The 18,720-nt window shown below is 37.0% G+C and overlaps 1 protein-coding gene across 1 annotated transcript; it reads right to left on the bottom strand.

Moving 5' to 3' along the window:
- Window positions 1-545: 545 nt before the first annotated feature.
- On the bottom strand, window positions 546-17,950 carry LOC139714349 (uncharacterized). Its single transcript, XM_071626058.1, has 4 exons — window positions 17,814-17,950; window positions 10,242-10,455; window positions 5,482-5,654; window positions 546-980 (listed from the first exon to the last, which is right to left on the bottom strand). The coding sequence occupies exons 2-4, from the start codon at window positions 10,418-10,420 to the stop codon at window positions 790-792; spliced, it is 543 nt and encodes a 180-aa protein (XP_071482159.1). The 5' UTR covers window positions 10,421-10,455; window positions 17,814-17,950; the 3' UTR covers window positions 546-789.
- Between the last annotated feature and the right edge of the window lie 770 nt (window positions 17,951-18,720).

Here is an 18,720-nt window from a genome sequence, read left to right as displayed (position 1 = left end):
AGTTGTTTCCGTGAATACACTCTCTGTACGCTGTCCATTGTTTGCTTTTATGTCTATACTCAATTTTTCTTGTCGGTATTATAATTTCCGTTGACAGGTTTATTGGCTATCCGTCTGTGCTATGTCTCCTTGTAATTCAATTATCATAAAGTATGTCTCAGTGCATTTCTATTGCTAAGTGGCCTGCATTTATAGCACACATAAATTCATCTTTGATTTACTGTTAGCTTAAAATAGTTTAAGGAAGCGATGTGGAAGAGAAATTGATTCCTGAGCAAACACAGAATGTTTTGTGGAGTAGAAATATGAGTATTTTCACTTTCAATGATACCAACATAAAAATAAATAATACTAAGTTTCACTATTTACATAAATCTTGATTTGAGATATCGTTGTATGTGGCACACTGGCAGAATTATAAACATGTGAAGTTTGTCTCACTAGATGTTCAGTGTAAAAAGCTAATTGCACTGTTAAAGATTTCAAGTTTTACTGCAGTGCATTATGAAAGCCTTGTCACACTTTTGTTGTTGTTGTTGATGTTTTTACAAAAGCCCCGCTGCATTCCATTGTCACTGTGTATGACGGTTGTCTTTTCAATTTTGTTAAAATGATGCTCTTGTGCAATATTTATCTGTATTTGTCTGATACATATTAACATTTGTTCTGCCCGACTTTGTGTCATTTCCTGTTTGACACTACGTTTCAATCACACGGGGAATAACAAACTGAATTTTTTTTACTGTGATTTCCTTGACTCATAATTACAACTGTACAAGTAATGTGCTTTTATTGTATGCAGACATGAATGAACTTGAATAGAATCAAATTTGAATGAAATTCCCTAAATTTATGGTAAACACAGACCATGTGATTGTCGTACCTTGGGTAAGGGAATCCCCGCGCCTCACAAGTGAATACAGCGGTCTCCCCAGCCACAACATTGGAAGACACTGGTTGCTGGATTATCTCCAGTTGCTCTGAGAAATGCATGAAACACAACACAACAAAAGAAATCATCAAAAGTGAAACAGAAATGGAAAAAATAGCACTTTTTGACCATGAAACTCTGAGTATACAGTCCAATAGGAAAGGGCTCTGTTTTTTAATGCATCTCTCTATGACTTTACATGCGTTTGTTTTCCTTTTATCCGCACATGTAAGCACAGGAATACATTTATTTTTTTCTCTCTCTTCAAACACATTTTGCTTTTACTTGAAAAATGCAGTCAAAGGCAAAAACTAGAGTATGAGTACACTAAAGGGTTTCACAGAAAACAAATCAAATTTAAACAAACATTTCTGCAGCGTGTATTTTTTTCCTTGTTACTCCCACATGAAATTCAGGCAATCTCAAACGTATAGACCCTCTTTGTTATCCTATACAGTACACATGAATAGGGCAAAATAATCAAACAAGGAAACTTTCTGCTCCAAATGACCCCCATCATCCATTGATAGTCTCCAATGATTAATATATCTGCTCTTCCTTTTTTAATCATAGGTCTCCATATATTATAAATACATTCTTTTCATTATAATGTTGTTTGAGAGAACACAACAAGAAATTCATTCATAAACAGCTTAAAATGCATTCCTCCATTTTCCCTTTCGTATTCAAGCTGCTCTTGACACACAGTGTTCAGTTTAGACACGACATTGACATGCCAGTTTCTATGTATCATCTCATCCACCAGAAAAGCTGGACAAAACATAATCCTTGAAGTACAATGTGAAGAGTTATCTTGTTGCTTTTTGCTCATATCCTGGTACAAATAATGTCCAGTCCTTCCTTCTAGGAAAGCATTGTGAAATATCCCCAAGAACCTTTCTGAGAATGTATACTCAGTACAGTGTACACATTGATTCAGAAATGGACACAAGTGCAAATATTTGCCACAACTCTGATCAGATCTTGCGCAATCTTGTGAACACAGCACAATCACAGACACACAGAAACTTTACCTTTAAAGGAAACAAAACTCACACTTTGTCATGTCAATTGTGTGAATGCAGCAACATTAGAAAAATAACACATCAATAAAAGTTTGAGGAAAATCGGGCAATCAATTCAAAAGTTACGAAGTTTACAAATTTTGGTGTTGTAATCACTGGATAAGGAGACTACTACACTGCATGATGTCATCATGGACAACAATATGAAGGAAAACACAAAGAAAAAGCAACATATTATCACTTTTCTGTCAGCAATATGAAACAGCACTTGACTTACCGCTTTCAGAAAGCACAAGGAATAATACTTCCCTAATGTCAGTAACAAGTTGATGGAATGTTCGTGGAAAATGAGATTTTGTGGAATTCCCTTGTATTTTCTTTAATATTATTGTTGTCCGAAATGGCGTCATGAAGTGAAATAGTCTTCTGATCCAGCGATGACGGCATTGAAACTTTAACAATTCATAAGTTTTGAATTGATTGTCCAATTTTTCTAAAAGTTTCACTGATGTGTTTTGCTAATATTGCTGCTTTCAATCAATCAACATTGATATTTGGGCTTTGGTTTCCTTTAACCCATTCCCTGCCCCGACAAAGTGGGACTGGTACATAAAAAGTTTGATTGCAATCAAGTTTGCAAACTCTATTCTTGTTATCAATGTTAAAAGTAAGTTAACACTGGAAAGGTTTTATTTTGCTCTATCTGATGATGGACTTAATTCAGAATGTTTAAAAGTGGCACTTAGTCCATTGGCAATAGACATCATAGCATGGTCTACTGAATACTGTGCCCGTGCATCACAAAACAAACTAAAAGTTGCATGCCCCAATTTTACGTGAGGGCTCAATATAGGTGAACTGGGCATCATAATGTATACTATACAAACTAAAATAGTACATACATTGTAATCTTCACTGTATTTTTGCCAGAATGTGTGTATGGTTAGTCAATTGCCCTACTTTTCCATACCAATATGCCAAATTTAACGAAATCAAGAAATGTCTGCGTGTATTTCCTGTGTCCATTGCGTGAAAAAATGAAATGTCAGATAACATCATTGAGACAATAAGTTTTAAAGCTCAATGAAATTCATGCGATTTCTCAAAATCTATTCACTTTATGTACATGTACATGTACATGTCACATTTCATCCTCATATGGAGTGACCTCATACATGAAACATACCTGGAGTCAGTGCACATAAAACATAACTCAGGAAATCATCTTCACATTTCTTAACCTGACCTATCATGAGTTTTACCCCTTAACCCTCAACGGCCTGTAAGAATTAAGGCTCATACCGTGATCTGCCTTGAACAAACTTGAAACGACTACTCGTAGCACTAACTTGGCTCATCATTTCTGGTTCTAGACTTGAGAAGATTTGTAAAGATTCCTTAATTTGGGGGATTTTTCTCCCCAGCCTCCTCCCAACCCGGGGCACTGGGCCCCTGGGGCCCCAAAGTGGGAGATGGTGCCCATTTAAATTGTACAAATACACATTCTATCACTCTTGCAAAAACACTTGCCAAGTTTGGTGAAAATTTAATGAAGAAAAAAAAAAAGAAAATGTAAAACTTAGGCCCTGATTTGGACCCCTCCCCCCACATGGCTGTGGGGGGGGGGGGGGGGGCACACTCAGATATGCTATGAACAAACTTGAAGCTAATGTCACCAATGTATTTACTCATAGCACTTTGAACTTACAGTTACTGTAGCTCTATTACTTCTGGTTTAACATAAGATGATTTTTCAAAATTCCTTAATTTGGGGGCATGGTGCCCCTCTGAACGAATTGAGATCTGGATCCCACTATGGATGCTACTCGCCATGTTTGGTGAAAATCTGTCATGAGGTCTTCGAGAAGATGCTGAAAATGTAAACAGTTTACAAAGGACGCACTATGCATGATGCACATTAGATGATAAATGCATGCAACTGCTCACTCAAGCCTTTGGCTCAAGTAAGCCTAATAAGAACGTTGATATAAGCTAAGAATGTTGATATTAAAAAGATACTGCAAGAGCATTGTAGAGTTTTGTATGGGTGAAAGACAAGTAGAGGGTTGACCTCAAGAGCAATCTACAGATGACTCAAAAGTTTACTTTCAATTGCCTATAAATCCTCCTCCACAAATGCTTAAAGTCCATAGAGATTGCAATCAGTGTACAGTAGTATTGAACAAGGAAGTCACGAAACCTATCCTGTAAATATCACTACTGGTATTTCTTTCTGTGTGTGTGTGTGTGTGTGTGCATGTATGTGTGTATGTATAACTTTACACTAGTAGCAATACCAGTAGATTTTAGCACAACACTTCAACGCATCCCGGTAGACATGATTCAAGTGACTCTATCACTGCAATGTCCACTTTCTGTCGCCAAACACAAAACACCTTGGTCAGGGGCAGATCCAGGAATTCTGTAAAGAGGGGGTGCATTTACAAAATTAAAGGGTGGGGGGTGCATGCACCCCTCCGCCATATTTTTCTTTTTATTTCTTTTGTTTCAACAAAAAAATAAAGGGGGGGGGGGGAGGGGGCGTGTGCCCAGTGCAGTCCTCCCTGGATCTGCCACTGGTGGTTGTACATCATGTACTTGGATTCACCGACACTGATTGCTAGTACTACATTAATCGTTCTGGTGTGAATTCACTTTGTGTGTCTGTGTGTGTATGTTTTTATTTTATTTTTTCCTTATTTGTAGTAAATGGTGGATATCTTGCATTATACGTGTTAGAAAAACACATTGGTGGTGTTTGAATGAATGAATGCATGAAAATCAGCAGTGGTCAAAAAACCCAACAAACCTCGTATCACAAAGAATTTGATATCTGTATGTCTTGGTGTCTCGGTGTGTGATGCAGTTTAGACACTAAAGCACAGAGAAGGGCATGCATCAAAAATTTGGAAGGATAAATTTATAAAAGCAGCGGAAAGTCAATGACTGTGACTCATAGGCCTTACCACCCAAGAACAAGTACATCAGCAGGAGTTTGTGTTTGACTCATGAGGGAAAAGAGAAAATAGCTGCCTCTTTCTCTGCATTGTTTGAAGGTCAAAGGCATTGTGACTTGATATGTACTGTGAGCTCTAAAAAGGGGCGTTTTGTGGATCAAACGAACAAAGGTTTGTTCCAATAATGCAATTACCAAAATTATGAGACTGCTATTTTTATTGCTTCGTGTCTTCGCATTGCAGTGCATACATGTATGTACTTGTTGCTATCATAATGGTTTATCAGTTGTTGTTTTTTCAATAACTGTGCATGATTTAGTGTAATGCCCACATTTTTTTTGGGCCCACATTTTTTCTGGGCTTCATGTTGTTTGGGTAGCATGGGCCAATACCAGGCACTGCTTGAGCGGGAGCATCGCGTTTAATAAACAGGAGAAAAACTTGTCTCCCGATCCCTCCTGATTACGTGGTGACCACTGTACTGAGAGAGAGAGAGAGAGAGAGAGAGAGAGAGAGAGAGAGAGAGAGAGAGAGAGAGAGAGAGAGAGAGATAGAATGAGAGGCATACCTGGGGATTTGATGAGCTTGAGGGCTTGCTCATAATGCAGTTTGTTGAGGTAGGATGCGAGCTGCTTCACCGTCTTGTTGTGTCTGTTCCCGAGATCCCTCAGGAGGCTGAGTGCTGAGCTGCCCCCGTTCAGCCGTAGGCCATCCATGCTAAACCTGTTGATCTGTACATCCCTGGTACAATTATAATGATGATTGAAATGAAAATTGAAAAAAAAGAGATGATTATGCTGGTGTTGATGATTACGATTTTATAAGCCAAATGGTGTGCAATGATAATGATTTATAACATACACTGTAACTACAGAAGCATTCTGAGAGTGCAGACCTCTGCCATGCAGCTAATTTCCATCCATAGACACATGTGCTGAAAATCGTCCAATTTCTCAATATAAGTCTCAGCCTTTTGTTTATGTCATCAGTTTCCAGCTGCACTGTGCCCCGCCAGGGCAGAGCACGCGCTTTAGAGCGAGTATGCAAACCTCAATTATGCGCAGTTTGAACCCCCAAATTAATTGCTCATATCCGCAAAAATATAAAAAATCCTTCAAAAATCCATACAAATAGGTAAAAATTCCCAGATCACTACCAAAATTTAATCATCTGTACCTTGTGTCATTATCAACTTTTTCCGCAAGTCTCATCTATATCCGTCCACAACTTTATAAGTTATTTTGCACACAAACAAACCAACCAACCAACCAACTGACCAGCTAACCAACCAGCCAACCAACAAAGGCATTTAACCTCCTTCCTTTGTGGAGCTAACAACTATAATGTGAGTAGAAAAGCACTCAGAGAGCTCAGACATATGCCAATCAGCTCATTACTACTCATACACACATGCTGAAAACCACCCTATTTCCCAATGGTAAAGAAGCCCAATTTCTAGGTTGAGTCTACCTTGGCTACCTGCTGCACCTTGAGCATGCATGCAGTGCAAGTATGCACACCTCAGATACGCATAGCTTGAATGCTCTTCTTTGCTGGCCCTATTTGAAGACAATGAAAATATCCTTCAAAAATGGAACCAAAAAAAAAAATGAGAATTTTGGATCCAGGCAATCCAGATCACTACCAAAATTCAAACATCAGTTTTTTATGTCATTGTTAATTTTTCCTGTCAGTTTTATCCAAATCCATTCTCAACTTTTTAATTTGCAAACAGATCAACAAATCAATGCCAAAAAACAAAAACAAAAACAAAAGCAAAACAACAACTTCTTGGCAGAGGTAATAATAATAACAATAATTATAACAAAGACAACTATTACTAAATAATGAATTTATTACAATAACAACAATCTAAAAATTATGATAATTATAGAAATAAAAATAGTAACATTTTATCAGCAAAAAATCAGTAAAAATTCACAATGCACAAACATACTTCTGTTACATTCAATTACAGTAGGAACATGTAGGTTTTTTAAATGAAAAAGAAAGAGCATCAAAGCAGTATAACGTGTATACTGTCACGATATGTTCTATTAGGATAAGTTATTTCAAACTCACACTAGATAAACACATATAATTTCTCTTTCCTTTTGAAGTACTCATGATTGGTACTTTAAAAGTGAAACACACTCATCTTGGAATCTGTATCAGTTCTGTCATTTGATAAATAGAGCTGTAATTAATGGCTATTAGCAGGCGAAACCAAACCATGAAATCATATAAACTACATAGGGCAGATAAAGCATTTTCTTTAAAACAATAATTATGTTACTTAGTATTTCTGCTTTTTACAAGATACTGTAGTCACGTATGGAACATGTCATATAAAAGTATATGTAGTTACCGGTACATAAAAACCTTGAGCTTGTCCATATAAGGTTTTATTTACCCAGGGTAGCCTCTTCAGTGTTGCCACTGTTCTACCAAAGGGCCCTGCTATTATTATTACCCTAGCATTGCCAGGTACCCATTTATACACCTGGGTTGAGAGGGACATAGTGGGTAAAAACATCTTGTCCAGAGACGTAAGCACTGGGCGGGATTCAAACTCGGGTCCTCCGATCGGGAGTCAGGAGTCTTATCCACTATGCCACAGCGCCCCCATCAAGGGTTATTTAATTTGTGTCAGATATATTGTTTGTTCTTTGTTTGACAGGCCAATTTCTCTTGAACAGACAGTGAGAGGGTTGAATTTATAATCAGTCCATCATTATCCTCAAGTCAAAGAAGTTTAATATGAAGTGGATGCAGAATGCTTTCAGATTGGTAGAGACTCCAACACTCTAACACCTCCTGAGTTATAGATTCTCCCACCTTGCATTCCAAGCTGGAGATTTACTAGACGACTACAGAATGTGTGCTAAGTGCACATCAAGAGCATGAAGTACCAGGATCCAGGGTTCGCTCTCAGGAGCAGTAATTTGTATTCACACACAGTGTACGCATGCATCGCCTGCAACTGTACTTGTGGACAGCCCACAGTGCATGAATAATGCAGCACAGTAGTGTATGGTCTCCATCAGTGGTTTTATTTTTTCATTTGAAGCCAAAATTTTAAAGGACATATTGATACATGTGTGGATCAAGTGAACGCAGCAATATTAGTAGAACGTGTCTACCATGGAGTAGTTCCATGGAACTACATAGGAACTACATAATATGAAGATTATAAAAACAGAATTTCACAAAATGCTATGTTTTTTGAAAAAGTGCACATTTTCTTGACTTGTCACTGATGTACATTGTATGTTATGGGTAATATTATTAGCCTTGCCTTCTGAAAGAAGGAAGTCAAGCATTTTTTTATTATGTGAGAAAAGTGGAAATATGTTGAATTTTCTTTATATATTTCTTTATATTGTTCTAAACATACACTACGTATGACATCACAAGTTGTAATATTCTTCTCATCCAGCAGTGACTGAGCAGAAACTGCAAAAATTCATAACTTTTGAATGGAATGTCTGATTTTCCCATGTTCTACTAGAAGTATTGCTTCATTCACTCAATCCACATTTCTATGAAGGTGGATTTGTCCTTTAAGAGAGGTGGGGGGGGGGGATGCATATTTTGTGGGTGCTTGCGTGAGAAAAAAATAACCACTCAAGTAGAAGAACAGAATAATAATGATAATAAAAGAAATAAACACTTTCCATCTATAGGAAAATCTCCTTCCAAAAGCAGGGGAGTCTGAGTTCCTAGATTGGCAAATATGCCATATCTCGATGTACTTAATGTATGTGGTTGAAGTCATTCCTCGTAAGAGCGCTTTTAACCTTTGGAACCTCAGGATTGTCTGAGACAATGCAAATTGACAATTACTCTGTACAAAACATTTCATATCAAATTTGGCCTGTTATTTGATTGACTCTAGGTCGTGTAATAACTCGATGCATTCATTTGTGCCTCTTTTCTCTACATTTCATTAAATGTAAGTATGCCTTCAAGACTTGAAGGCATATAAACATAAAAAGAAATGTAGAGAAAAGAGGCACAGTAATATATCAACCTCAACAAGAACAGTATGCAATTGTTGAATTTACATCAAATTTAAAAGCATATGAAAAGAATACTGTATCATAATATATTTCAGCTTTGATGGTCTGGCCATGTCATTCGCATCATGGAAGAGTCGAGGTTCCCTCATCAGCTCTTCTACAGCGAGCTGACCCATGGCAGTTGCAAGGTGGGCAAGGAGTGAAGACCGATTCAATCTAGCTACCCATGTCTCCCTACACTTCTCCGTCTTTCAAAGGATCAATAGTTTTGGTTAAGACCTAACTTTAGGTTTCTAACATTTTTTGGTGAGATATTGATAAACCCTCTTATGAAATGTGAAAGAGCACGTAATTCCATGAGGGACTCGGTGTTTATTTGATGAAAATTGGTTTTGAAATGGCTGAGATATACAATATCCAAAACTGAGCAATCCTAATAAAAGGTGGGACATTTGACCCACCTTTTATTAGGATTGCCTTGTTTTACTTTGTTTTCGGATGTCTCAGCCATTCCAAAACCGATCTCTATCTAATAAAGTTTGAATTCTTTCAAATAATATGCTCTGTATCACTTCATAAGTAGTTTCTTGGTATCTCATATAAAGTTAAAAGTCCAATCCTCATTTCTGCCAATACTTTACAATCCCTTTAAGGCCAACTTGAACAATGGCTTGGACTTTAATATTCTATTGATGTATTCACACAGAGCAGTGGACACAAGATAACTTTCTAGAAATCTGAACTCGGAACTTACACATGTAACAGTGGGTGTGCTTCAAAAGAAACCTCCATGCTATATATTTTTAAAAAGACATTAGTGTAAAAAACAGAACTGCAAAGGTCTTATCAGTTAATAACAAGTCAATAAAGAAAAAGAAAGTTATAAAATTTCATATATTTTTCAGGAAATTTTGATAAATTAGTCGAAGTATGTTTAAATGAGATTCGGTGATTAGGCCTTGGCCTCCAAAATCTGGGATTTTTTTCATATGTACATCAAAACATAATTACTGGTAATGCAGTTGGTATGACTCTTTTGACAACAATCTATTCTCCCTCAAACATACAAACAAACAAACAAACAAACAAACAAACAAACAAACAAACAACAACAACAAAGAAACACAGATTGAATATTCAAAGCCACAGAACAATTTAATGTAAGAAATATCTAGATTTATTTGAAAAATAGAAATGAAACAGGATTTATGCCGGAGCCAGAGAAAATAAAGTTTCACTTTAAATCATGTCAGCTGAATCATAGCCTGAATTTCCTGCAAAAAAATGATAGGGGAATTTTTCTTACGTGTAGATGTTACCAGGAATGACTGCGATGAGGGCCTTCCAATACGGTTTGTTGGTCCCATCGGGAATGTCCAGTAGGCCCGCCAACTGGTCCAGGATCTTGTAGGGTAGGTCAGTAATGATGATGTCTGGGTTGAGGCTCGGATGCATCCTGGCAAAGGGTTCTCGTTGCATCCGCATGTGTGACCAGGCAGCTCCTCACCGACCGTGAGTTGCTAGGCAACATGAAGCACAAGTAGACACAAAAATGATTCTGATTGCCAAAAACGAAAAAAAGAAAAACAGGAAAAAAAAAACCAAAAAACAAATTGCATGCAACTGGATTGAATTTAATTCATATTATGTATTAAACCAACAACACTGATCATGCAGACAATAATATCAAGAACCTGGTGTACAAATTTTAGTGGAGGGATCACAAAAAGCAATATGTATTATAGAGGCCTGTTTTATTGTGATCCAATTTTAAAAACAGAAAGAAAATAAAAAAGCACAAAAACAAAACAAAACAAAAACAAAAACAAAACAAAACAAAAAATACCAGATTAGCTACAATGTACAGACCTCTTTACTAAATACGTGTAAAATCTATTAAATATACACAACGTACATGTACACATGTCTTGATTACAAAATTTGCTCCCAACAACCAAAAAGGTGACAAAATTTGGCATACTTTATTCATCCTGTGTTAAACAACATAATATGGTATGTGTACCGCGGTAGGTACCTGAAAAGACTGGTATACAGTATAAAACAAGGGTCTTGCACAAACATTTGACCTAGACATACAATTGTACATTCATTAACATACACATGACACAATTACATATTAATACATACCATGAAATACATTTACATACACTGTAGTCTGTGAATTAAAAAAAATCACCATTCACAACTAATGCATACTGTCGCTTATTCTCATGACAGTGGCGAATCCAGAAGGGGGTGCACCGGGCGCGTGCCCCCTCATAATTTTTGGCCCCAAAAAAAAGAAATAAAAAGAAAAAAATGGGGGGGGGGGGTGCATGCGCCTCCCCTTTAACTTTGCAAAGGCGCCTCCCCTTTACGGAATTCCTGGATCCGCCCCTGCATTACAAAATGAAAACAAATTATGAATGCACAGGTGTACTGGCAAATAAACACTGTCCATTCTACAGTGACGAGACATTTTGCATCAAATAATCATTTTACGTATTGTTCAACGGATGGTGAAAACAATGAAAGAAAGAATAACACAAACTAATACACAAACTCGATATTGATATCCAGCAATGACACAATAGCTTGTTCAAAACAGCAAAGATTGTGCATCAAGTTGATATCAGTAGAATTTGTACACTGCACAGTGACAGCACGGCTACTGGTGTGTTATAGCCCAACATCCTGTACCTATACGTACATGTATGCTGGCCAGAGAAAATGAAATCATCTGCATTCATGCATTTACTTTAACTTTGGAAAGATCAACAGAAACTAAGATATTGACACTGATGACTGGTCAATTAATGCAAATCAGCAAGGAGTCGGCTTACTATATCTACTACCGGGTACCAATGACATGCTAATGTCAGACGTCACAGGTAAGTTAACATTACAACTGGTCTCCTTATCATATTATGGTTAACTTTTTTCCAGTTTCAGTTCACTATTTAGTTCAGTTTATAGATTACCAGGCTATCATCCATTATCACTTGACCTCTAACATCTTATCTGTCTAATCATCTTCATTCCTTTCTTATTCAGATGTGTTCAACCACTGCACCCTGTACATCTAGTTCTTTCTTTTGAACAAATTTCCGTGTTCCCAAGGTATTCACCCCAGCTAGTTGCTACCTTCATCCTACATGTACATGTACTTGCTTTCATTGAACATAGTTTTGGTGAATTAGTCATCTATTTGGGCTCCTCCATTCCTTTTATGTCCAATGGTGTGAATGGTTTCCTTATTTTACTGAATATGTACTTTAAATATGCAAATTATGTTCATTGTAATGAGCTTTGCTGCAAGGGCAAGCAACCCTAGAATAAATCGGTGCACCTCAGGTCTTCAAGTCTGCAATTGAATGTTCTGTACCTGCAACCAACACCATGTACTACACCTACATTAAACCCAAATGCCTTTGGCGGTAATTCTCCAAGAACCTTCAATGCCCCAAAACGAGACTTTTTATTTTGTGTGTGTGTCTATCAACAAAGAATGGACAGGTTGGTAATTTGCCTGGGTGAAAGCAATAAAGCGATACATGTTTCCTTTTTCCCAGGGTCAACTGCATGTGCTATTGAACAATGCAAACTATCAATCGGAAGTGAGATATGAACAGACCATACGAAGATGGGCTCGCAAAGTCTTTTGAAATACACTTCATGGGTATATTAAAAGTGAAAGTCAAAATCTAGTGAGCTCAGTCTTTATTGCTACAAACTGTATCTTCCCAAGATGGGTTTTACAGCAAAACGAGTGCACTACTATGTTTGAAAAGGTAATTAGACACGATATGCAATTATGATTAAGAAAAAGAACAGATATTGAAAGCAGAAACTCTATTCCAGAACTTTAGATTAAAGTAATTTTTCTGGTCGGAATCCCACACAAATAAACATGAATTTAGGCAACAAATATGCAGACACATTTGTCTACACTTTGGGAGCCTGGTAAGGTTCCAGTAAGGAACAGGTTAATACCTAGTGAGGGACTGTGCAGCCTCATAATCAGAAAATGCCCCAAGGATGGCAGGCTTTCAACAATCACTCACTTACAGTACAAATACATACAATTTTGCATACAATCCGTGAGGTTTGTATTTTGTGAAATTTGAGAGTCAGGTGCTATTCGCGAACCTATTTACACATTAAAATAAATCAACTATGTCTGATCTTGACATGAATGTGGATGTGCATGCATACAGTTTTCTGTTCAGTCCTTACTGCACAATAATGAATTGAACCACTCACATTGTCAGGAAGCCCATATGTTCACGGAGAATTAGACTTGCTAATATTGTATTGCATAATACCACTACACTACTCATTCACTGCGTACTGAGTGACACAATTTTGCATACTTTTTCATCTGGTTAAAAAGCTGTACTACTGTACACATACATGGCATCTTACTTGGTGTCAGCAATTTTGTTCTATTCAGTCCTGGGCAAGTCCAAGATAACACGCGCGTTACGTATGGGACATTCAGAGACTTTTATGACCTGAAAAATAGTGTTAATGGCTTTTGATCATATTAAACTTTATCATGGTGATTGATATCTAGGAGAAGTATAATCATGCAAAAAATGGAGAAAAATGACCTTCACAGTTATATTCTAGAAGAGAAAATAAGTGCCGTTACGTATGGGACCAGAAAAATTTTGTTTTTTTGAACATTTTTTTCAACCTCAAAACTCTCTGAAAGTATTTCATTCTACAACTTGTAACTCACTGTGATGAAAGTCACAACACTCAAGATTATCACAGGTAAGTTTCTTGTCATTAGGTAAAAAGCTCTAATTACAGGTTCTGATTAAAGACAGACATGACGTGTTACGTATGGGACAGTTACGTATGGGACAGTTTGTCCCCCATTCATTTAGTGTGTGAAGAACCATGTTTATGGGTATTTTGCATAATTATTGAAGTAAAATCAGTTGAAACTACTCAAATACTGATCCAGATTGTCAAGGAAACAATATTCCCCAAATATTCACCATCCTAATCATATTCAATCATATTTTTATATTTTTATGACCAACCTGAGTATGCATGCCCTTTGTCCCCCATTCGTTTAGTGTGTGGAGAGACATGTTTATGGGTATTTTGCAAAATAATTTAGCAAAATGCCCATATAAAAATTTTTTGCATAATTATTGAAATGGAATCAGCTGAAACTACTCAAATACTGATTCAGATTGACAAGGGAACAATATTCCCCAAATATTTACCATCATAATCATATTTAATCATATTCTATATTTTTATGACCAACCGGAGTATGTACACGTGTATGCCCTATTTCTATCAGGATAGTTACTACTGAAAAATTGAATAGTTTAAAGTGTTTACTTCCATTGATGATGGGCAGTTTGCCATTTTGTTTCAATAAAAAACAACTTGACACAAGAAATATTAATTTTTATAAATAAGCAATACCTGCTGCGTGGAACCTCAGTGATCGAGTAGATGATGTCTGTCTAGCAGTCAGGTCATTGATTCGAGTCACACCTCAGTATGTATACCCATGAATTTTGTCGTGGCTATTATTGAAACCTGAATAAGGACAATTTTTTGTATCACTTGCAATAAAAAAAAAATCGTTTTACTTTATATTTTTTTAAATATTTATATCACAACCATTTCAAATTGGATCTCCGTCACTAAACTTTGAATTCCTCTTGTCTTAGGATTGTATGCTCTTTAGTAATTCATATAATTGGTTTCCAATCATCTCATTAAATGTTGAAAACTGAATCCCTGTTTCTACAAAAAACTATACCATCCCTTTAATGCTGATTTTTCATTGTGTATTTTACCATTTTCCACTCCCCTTTCTGAAAATTGTTCAGTCAAGTACATGTATTGTTTAAAGTGTCTATAACTCAAAAAGTAGTTACAATGTTGGGATGCTTTCTTCAGGATGATTGACCATTTGTGTACTGAGAGACCTTCCCAGCTAGCTACATGCATTCACATGCATTATGTATGAGGATGTCCCATACGTAACGCATTTGTCCCATACGTAACATTATTTAAATGCCTCATAAAAAATATTCCTTTTGCTGTTTTTTCTTTTTTCTGTGGTATTTAATTTCTCTAAACAATAAATTAGAACTTTCCAAAAGGGCATTAATATAACCTTAGCAATTTCAGAAAAAACCTAAAAAAATGACCTCAATTTGTTACGTATGGGACATCTCATGATAGGACACGAGCTAATTTGCATAATCATTTGCATAATCCCTAAATTTTCATACAAAGTTAAACTATTTGATGAACTTCTTATGTCCACATATTAATCAAATATCATTTGCTTTCCTTTGAATTAATATGAATTTTTATAAATGTCCCATACGTAACGCTGTGTTTCACAATTATGCAAATGAAGCCCTTGAAATTTGCATAAATTTACGTAATATGATTTTTTCCTCCATGGAAATCAAAACTTCAACTCATAAGCTTCAAAATGATACCAAATATGTCAATATTGAGCAAAGATGAATTTTTGCCTTCTGAGGGGACCTTATCTTGGACTTGCCCTCCTACTGAATATTAAAAATCAATAAGTCACATACAAAATTGTATTCACATTCATAGCAAATATGCCCTGTGACTCATTTTATACTTGACTCATTTATAAGTTCTTTGTGTTTGAGACTACTTTCATCATAGACATTTAAACAGAGCATACAGTGACGTGTATATCCACTACAGCTGGTACAACCAAGCACATACCCGTACTGGTAATTTATATGACCAGTCAGCATTACCACACTTCTTGGTACCTTTTTTTACCCTTTCTGTCAAGTAGAGCTCTTTTTATTGCCTGTTCTCTTTCATGTATTCTATAATTACTTTTTGTGTATCTCTATGACTTGACATGATCCTATTTCATCCTTTTTCAATGACTGCTGCACACATCACCATCTGTACATTGTATACTGTTCTTCTTTCTTATAAGTGCCGTCTTCAGTCTGAAGGTTGGCGACTATGGACCTCAATTCTGTTCTGCTCATGGCCGCCTTACTACATGCGGTCACACTCTTTCCTGTCCACTCCAAGTTATGTTGCCACACCACACACTGCCCTGGCATCCTCTGCATCTCCAGCCTTCTAGAATCCCTACCAGTATGCTTTTTTTTTATATGTACTGATGTCTTTTGACATGGCCAAAATATTTTAGCTTTCTTGATTTAACATCTTTCATCAAGGTTTTTGTGACATTCAGATGATCTAGAATATACTGATTTGTTTTCCTGTCTGACCGTGATATGCGGCCCAGGCGCCTAAATATATCCACATCTTGAATGCAGGCGGTCTTTTTATATCATTCAAGTACAATGTCCATGTTTCACAATATACATGTTCTATGTTTTAAATTAACTGCAACCATGCAGCCCAAACGTAAAGGAGCGCCCTGGGGTTAGTTCTAAATGATCTGCATCGAATGCCACTCCTCTTCATTCTTCATATCACTTAATGGTATTTCCACAAAATGTTGTCATTTAAACAAGGAACTTTGTAGGCTGTTATCAGGTAGTGCTTTTCTGTGAAGGCAAGTTCTCTGAATGTATCAATACACATTATGGATTAAAGGGTGTGTACAGTTCTGGTTGAGGTGAGGATTTAGCTTTATTAACGTTTTGCGAGAGATTCAGAAACCACTCTATATGAGAAGTCAAAGAGCATGCAATTCTAAGGGGTATCAAAAATTTATTTTTTGATATAAATCGGTTTTGGAATGGCTGAGATATCCAAAAACAAGGTGAAACAAAGAGATCCTAATAAAGGCATGGCCTGTCCGGTGTCACCTTTTATTATTAGCACTTTTTTTGATATCTCAGCCATTTGAAAACCAATTTTCATCAAATAAATGTGGAATACTTCTTAAAATTACATGCTCTTTCATATTTCATAAGAGCTTTCTCATTATCTCACTGAGGAATGTACAAACATAAATCCCCACCTCAACCAGTACTGTCAGTCCCTTAAGGTTCAAACCCAGGGCGCTCCCTTCCAAGTTCTAGTACAGTTTATAAACTTCGCATTCGGGCTGGTTGCAGTTAGGGTGGAGCCAGGATTGCAGGATACACTACAAGTACAACAAGCCTTGATGCATGAACCAGAAGCTCACAGATCCGACACTAATTAATCCACAACTCCACAAGTCTAGACAACGTCAATAGACCTAACTGTTAGTGCAGATTCAAAAATCTGCACTAGATCTATTCTTTACTGCCTCTTTAGTCAGAGATCAAAGCCAGGCAAGAAGTGAATTATAATCATTATTATTATTGATGACAATAATAGAGTTAATTCATTAATACTAGCAAAGTAGAAGAAGGCAATCCAAAATAAAGAATCGCCATTACTCAATCAGTGTCACATCAGCGTCACATCAGCGTCGAGGAAATGATGGAGAGCTAGCAGTAGCACTAGTTAGTAGCAGAAAGAAGAAAAGGTTCAAAGCAGAAGAGAAATATGATGAAATAAAGATCCAAAGCAAAGCAGGAGAGGGAGGAATAATTAATTGTGTGAATCAATGAATGATGTGAGCAACATTATAAACAGGATTTCACGTTCGCGTTCACAAACACTGTAGAGTGTAACGGTGTCGGTAGGTCAACCATGGTCCATGTATCAGGCCGCCGTCGAGAACGACACGGATGTTGAAGGGCTAGGCTACAACCTTGTACCTTTGGCTTTGTAGCTGACTGAGACCTATCGAGGTGAAAAGTTGAACAAGCCAGCTACTGGAGAGTCGAGAGGCTGCGATTTCTGTCTTTCTTTTGTTGACAAATATATTCCAGCAACTAAACTTGTGACATCTTCCTCTAGGAGAAAGTACATTCTGATAACTTACCTGTTGTTTCTTGCAAAAATCTGGTCCGGTAAGACGAAAAGAGTAGTTTTACCACAGTGCAGTGGGATGAAATCTGTCGACGAGTACGGCCATACTGATAATACGGGTGATTGATTCAACACGCACGAGTAACTCGCGGCGAGTCACAAAGCAAAGGCTTTGGAGTGAAATGGTCGGCCGTATGTTTACTTTGCATAGGGGACGTACGGACGCGTATGATTTTGCCCGTGTGCCTTTACTGACTGCAGGATCGGCGCAAAATAAAATGAGAACTTGACTGGAGCTGTGAACTTATACACTACTTTTATCCAGGTTACTTTAGGAATGCGTCTTCACTGGAGAATATGTGTTCATTGAGAAAGTAACCTCGATAAATATTTTAGCTTCCCACCGAAATCTGATGCAGAACTCTAAATATCACTCTGATAATCAAATATCGGCTCCCCATTCTTTTGCACTGAAAAATTCGTGTCGTTTTATTGCAAGCCAGCAGCGAACTACAGAAGGGAGAAATGCGGGGAAATCCCTAAACGGGGCTATGACGTCATATAGGGGAAGACCACAACAGGTTACAAAATACAGAACTACCTTGTATCAGGGAGGCACCTCCCTGCTTGTATGTAGTACTTGGAGCTACTGGAGCTACTGTGGGAGTATCGTTCCAGAAATTGCTGTGTGTTGATAGTAATAGTCGGAATGATGATGATGATGATGATAATAATAATGATGATACAAATACACGTAGGCCTACTTAGTACTAATACATTGTATTAATTCACTTGTACTACAGTAACAATGATGATAATAATGACAATCAGAGAATAAATTGAAAATGCCCAAGCTTTAGCTGGTGAAATGATCAATACACAACTACACTTACCATTTCATCTCTGTACTTATCTCAACC

This window comes from Diadema antillarum, unplaced genomic scaffold (assembly GCF_040938485.1).
Source record: "Diadema antillarum isolate AM-2024a unplaced genomic scaffold, OU_Dant_1.0 seq00002243_RagTag, whole genome shotgun sequence".
Classification (NCBI taxonomy): Eukaryota; Metazoa; Echinodermata; class Echinoidea; order Diadematoida; family Diadematidae; genus Diadema; species Diadema antillarum.
Note: the sequence above shows the minus strand (reverse complement) of the source record. Positions and strands in the feature narration are given on the sequence as shown.